The sequence below is a fragment of the Lygodium microphyllum genome, chromosome 15, assembly GCF_053477565.2.
Source record: "Lygodium microphyllum isolate KBCC chromosome 15, Lygodium_microphyllum_v1.1.10, whole genome shotgun sequence".
Lineage (NCBI taxonomy): Eukaryota > Viridiplantae > Streptophyta > Polypodiopsida > Schizaeales > Lygodiaceae > Lygodium > Lygodium microphyllum.
This window is the reverse complement of record NC_141149.1, coordinates 123,127,219-123,133,218: the sequence shown is the minus strand read 5'-3', so window position 1 is coordinate 123,133,218 and position 6,000 is coordinate 123,127,219. Positions and strand designations below refer to the sequence as shown.

The 6,000-nt window shown below is 38.9% G+C and overlaps 1 protein-coding gene across 1 annotated transcript in view; it reads right to left on the bottom strand.

Annotated features, from left to right (window-relative positions):
* Nucleotides 1-2,520: 2,520 nt before the first annotated feature.
* LOC148025009 (peroxisomal nicotinamide adenine dinucleotide carrier-like) overlaps nucleotides 2,521-6,000 on the bottom strand; it is a 43,925-nt gene continuing 40,445 nt past the window's right edge. Inside the window, exons 10-11 of the mRNA XM_087694707.1 lie at nucleotides 3,069-3,123; nucleotides 2,521-2,835 (exon numbers count right to left, since the gene is read on the bottom strand). Of these exons, the coding sequence (XP_087550833.1) occupies nucleotides 2,636-2,835; nucleotides 3,069-3,123 (255 nt within the window). The 3' untranslated portion in view covers nucleotides 2,521-2,635. The remainder of the gene's footprint in view (nucleotides 2,836-3,068; nucleotides 3,124-6,000) is intronic.

Below are 6,000 nucleotides of genomic sequence, written 5' to 3'. Positions count from 1 at the left end.
GAAAACTTAGGTAGACAATCCTTAAACTATAATTACACTTATCATGTTGTCAAATAACTATGCCTTATAAATTTGCTAATGTGACCTTTGAGTAATAATAAAAAATCATTACAGTCTATCTTCTTAATCACAACATCATTTTGCTCCTTTGTACATGTCCCTTTGTCTTTGCTTTTCCAACTCTAATACAAGCACAATAACAACAAATGATGAACCTTCTTTCCTTACTAAGGTCTCGTGTCTCTTCCACAGCTCTACTCACTTACTACGAAGAACAGCTTTCATTTTTTGTCTCTCTACTCTATTCTACATAAACCACAACTATTTTTGTACATTTGGTATTAGGAGCAAGTACAAGGCTTTGTTGTTGCAAGCCATCTAGTTCTTGCTTAACATGTTTCTCACCTAAAGAGACACTTTTCACATACTGTGAAGTGTTGGCTACACTATCATTGACTTCCATCCAAGTGTTTAGCTTCTTTTCAATTCTCCTTTGTAGCCTCTTACAATGATCCACGACTTGCTTTGCAAAAAGCACCCATGCAACCTTATGACCAATAGGCTTCTCGCAACACTCATTGCAATTATGGAAATCTTGCATTTCCATTAGCAAATGTCAAAGTGTAAACTTGATGCATCACAAAACATGAAATATAAGCTTACACTTGTAAATCTTAAGCACGATACTTTAAAAGAGATATGTATACAAAACTGCAATTCGTTACAACTACATACACTTGCAATTTGGACTTCTCATTCTTCATCATTTAACAAAGCATTTACCATCCTAGTCAAAGAGGAGGTTGATTTACTTCAAACTCAAAATAGATAATCTATTGTTGTGTATACCAAATGTAGTTGTTAAAAATCCTCAAAACCTAATTAGAGATTAATATTCCTCACCATGAAGTTCTTGCAATGCACTTTTAAAGTAACTTATGGCAATAATAGTGAGCTTGCTACTATGATTATTTGATGTTTGCTAATGGTTGTGAGATCAAACAATCTCAACATGATGGTTGTTGGCTGTGAGATCAAAATTGTGTCATGATAGCTTCAAGATGTTTAGGGGGATGCTCAACCAGTGTTCAAAGAGATGGCTTCAGTATATTGATGACAGTAATGAAAATACATGGCTAGAGGAAAATATTGCAATGGTTTTTCTTGGGCTACTCGCATGCACGCACATACATGAGCACACACAAATTCCATGAGAGAGAGAGAGAGAGAGAGAGATCTAAAATCCATGCAAAAGTTTTTCTTCAAACAAACATTCTTGCTATCATTCATGAAAGTACATAATATTATTCAATATATTTGATGAGTGCATATATGTCATAGTAAATTTTGAAAAAACTCACAATTTACCTCTACCTTTCTACTTGAAAAGATACAAAAATTGACCATCTTTCCAACAAAAATTGGCCATCTTTTCATGCTTCCACCCTCATATCACCATGTCTCTCTTAGGGAACTAGAGAGAGCTTGAGATCTATGAAACTTTATTATGAAACAAGGATCTTATCCCTTGATTTGAAAGATGAATGGTCACCCTAGTAGTTTGCTCTCATCTAATAATGCTTGTGCATCTAGCCCTCCTGTCCTCACATTACTCTACTATGTTAAGTCATTGCCCACTATCCCAAGATTCGATTGATGTAAATTATTATTGAGGAGGTCCAGTATGCTCTTCTGTTATCACGATAACCATTTGGAGCATGAATGGCCACCAATCCAATGAGTGCATCATCGATTCTCAATGAGATCCACAAGGCCCTTATTGTGACTAGGATATCCTAATCTTATACTTAACATATGACCATTGTTGTCATACATAAATACATACTCATGCTTATCCTTTTGTATCACCCCCTAATGCATCCTAGTAAAGTCCATTCTATTTTGGAAACTTCCACAATTGTAAGAGATGAATGTCGATACATGGAGGAAATTTGTTAATCTTCTCACTAGTGCTCTATGTAAGTCATATCTTATGAGGCTTCCACGCTCTTGAACAACCATATGCCAAAGCATTGCATGTTCCATGAGAGGATCCTCATGGGGACAATTTGAGTCTCTCGGACCTGCTTGGCATGTCTTTGTTGTCTCCTGATGTAAACATATCAAGTTGCTTTGTGCAATTTTTGCAAACTCCTTGGAATCAATGGAGTCATTGCCATTGAATTGATCCTCTGCTTTTGGATTTTAGCCATTGCCATTGTCTAGAGGACTCCCTTGCAAATGTTGCTTTAATCCCCCCCAAAAAACAATGAGAGCCCATAAAATCGTGCAAGATTGAATAATATATAAGATAACAGTCGTTTAATCTCCCACTTCTGAACGAATCATCCAAGCCCATGCATAGGTGCTAGGATAGGTGGTAGGCTTGTGCCTCGGTTGAGCTAGAAAGAGCAACTGGCTAGGTGAGTGATGACAAACTGAGCTTGGCCTTGGGCTTATCTTACACCAGCTCTATAGTATAAGGCCTTACAGTTCTTTCAATGAAGATCAAAGAATCTTTGAGTAGTGGATTCCTTGTAGCATGTGCATATATTTCAACCGAAAATCATGAATGAGAAGTAATTACAAACATATATGACCAACAGAAGTTAGTTGGACTGTATACTGTAAGCAATTATTTTGGCACATTCTTTAGTTTTCCGACAATAACTTGGTTTTTTGTAACTACAGTGCGAGCTAATTTCACCAGCTCTTCTTTCACCATAAAGAGAACAGCTGCGGCAAAGACACTCTGCATTATCTTTGTGCCCATGCCTTTGTAAAATCCAGCTAAACCCTCGTATCGGATCATTTTGACCACAGCATCAAGTGTACCTGGTTGAATTCTAAGTTATCAATCACATCCAAACAGCTAGGAAAGCAAAGGTCCTAGCCTATAACCCTTCAACATGATTTGTTTGTGTCACTTCAGTCCTTTGCTGAAATCTTCAGCAAAGGCTTTTATGGGTCTTGGCTTCAAACACTAAGCACATCACATGTTTTCCTCTTTTCAGTGTATAAAACCTTTTAGTCAAAGGCCAGTATATAATATAGAGAGCAGGACATACCAGAATATTGCCCTGTTTTATCTCTCCCAATTTCCTGCTTTGCTTGAAGACGTGACTGAAAGAGAGATCAAATCAAATGTCTCAAAACATGTCTTAGAGATAATATGGGTTTAGAAAATAATGCCTAATCAAGACTTAGTTCACTAGTCAGACATTTCAAAATGAAAATGTCTGTCAAAAAAGGGCAAATGATACCTAACATCCAGTTTATGGTGCAATGCATTTATGAACAGGTCATAGCTCTAGACAAATTCCACCATAGCATTGTGGCAGGTAGTGACCCAATCAAATCGTTCCTGTCTCCATACCTCCCTCTCTCTCTACGGCATGTGAGAGCCATTCTAGCAGGGACATTTTAGCCAAAATTCAGGCAGCTCCTAAAGCTGTAGTATACAGTTTTTAACACTTGCAAGGGCGAATCCATACTTTATCAGACATACTTACATTCATTCACCTTGAGCAAACCCTCAGTGATCTGCAAGCAAACTTTAAACCCTTCCCTCTTATATATGCAGCTTCATTTCTGACGTGATTTTTCAAGCATGTCTCTCCTCTCAGACTCTCTCTTTCATGCATTGTGTTCCAAACCGCTACACACTTTTTAAGGCAAGTGCATCCAACTGTAAATGTCATATATTTGGTATCAGTGCCTTATAGAGTAGCATGGCATTTAGTAGTGAGGCAGAAATTGTAATTTTCATGTCCTAGAAAGAAAATGGAGCTTGGATTATGGATTGCATGGACTTTTAAAGAATTGGTTCCGTTGAAAATATATAATCATGTACAATATGGATTATGAGGGTACATATTTCTGGAAAGGATGTGGATTCTGTAAGTATACTTGGCTGTGGAAGGGATGTGGATAATTAAGGTACCACATCCTTGTAAAGCATGTGGATAAGACCTCTATTCCTATAAAGGGTGTAGATAACAGGTGTGGATAACAGTACTTATCTCAAATGTGGCTGAGACTCCGACGTTCTACGAGGAGGGGTAGGACTCTTTGAGTCTTACGAGCTACTAAAGGGCAAATTCTCAATGAATGTATTTCTGCTTGATCAATTTTCTCATGGATTAGACTCCAGCAGTCTTTTAGGGGTATAGATTATTTGAGTTATTATGAGATGCTATAGGGCAATTTCTCTTTGGCATTTTTCTTCATTTGTTTTTAAGATACAAAGTTTCGGAAAAAAAACCATGAAAACTGGTGTAATCCAACCTAGAAAGAAATGTTTCCACCTCTCCTATGTGCTGCTGGAGACTTGCTTGATTTTTGCAGGAGATCAACATCTTCACTCGAAGTGAGGCAGGAGGAGGGGCACTCCTGTGGGTGGCACAGAGACTATATACAAACACGGCAAATAGGGGTACATGAAGGAAGCTAGAGCAGAGTATAGACCTCATATGAGAGCTTCTTTATGGACTCAGACCTGGATATAGAGTTATCTTCTCTTTGCATGATGGGCGCCATGCAATCAAGGAATGGCATAAATTGCTTGAGGCTGCCTCTATAGCACAGTTACTCCAAGAGATGGGGTAGATTTCACATGCCTTGTTGAGCTCAACAACCAAACTCCCTGCATTTGTGCAGGTTAGGCAGACTGTGGTGGAGTACCACAAAGGTGGTACTATCTATGACCACAAAGGTGGTATAGATAGTACTGGAGGGGTGGTCATAGATAGTACTGGAGCAGTACTACTAGCATTTTTCTCCAACAACGAGATCTTGAGAGCCCTTGCAGGCCTTGTGGCGGACAAGTGCCTTGGAGAGTTAGATGGTCCTTTCTAGGCATATCGAAAATCGTCAACAGAGGGCTATTGAGGACTTTTCAAAAGATTATGGTGCTTGGGATTATGCCAAAGACTAGCAAAGGGAATGATTCACCTCATTTCTAACAGTAGGTGGGATAGATTGGAGATCACTGTCCTCGCATCAGGTCACAAACCTGGCATATGCTAGGACAACGATCTCACCTTTCTTGGAAAAGGTTTTCATTGGAGGTTGCTACCACTTGAAAAGTGGTTCACATCATATAGACCTCCCTTAGGACATCCAAAGACAGAGATCACAGGGACTCAAGGAGATTGCTTGATTATGCAATCCATTCGTGAGGTGTGCCTGAGAATTGGAGGACAGATTTGCCCACTATATACACTCGGATAAATCAGCAATGGTTCAGATCGGGCATTTCTGAGCCATTGCTGATTGGCATATAGGAGCCTGGCAGCGGCTATTTGGCTTGATTATGGCAGAGTTGTAGCAGCATATGCTTGAGATGTGGTGCTACTAGGGAGACTCATAGACCATAACTGGAACTGTCCCAGCGCTCATGAGGTTTGCAGGAGATAGCAACAGAGACTTAGGGATCTAAGGGTTGTAAATTGGAAAAGATAATCCTTCTATATAGGATACCCTGAGCCAGGATTTGATAGAGTTTACCAACAGTGACCAGTCACATAAGCCTTACCTAGAGAGGAGGATAGCTTTCCAAAATGGGTTAATCTTTACTTTCTCCCACTGCCTGACAGAGAGAGCTAGACGCCATTCTCGCCATCACACTGTCATAGTATTGGTCTCAAAATAAAGCCCTCGCGAAATGCAAACCAATATTATTGTGTATATTATATAAGCAACTGCACAATTAGCCTAGCACACCTGCAATGAATCCATCTGCAGAAAGCTATGAAGGGGTTTGTCTTCTATAATAATCAGATTGTAGCTTCTTTTATCACAAAACATAAGAAGCCAAAATAGTGGTCCCAATTTCCCATCTTGAAATGCTATATTTAATTTGACACCAATGATTACTCACTACATCTAAGGTAGATTTTATCTTCACGAAATTTACAATTATGACGTGATCATCACCACATTTCAAAATCATCTTATCCAAAGACCATCATGAGTTCTAAAGAATAAAATCAATCCGAG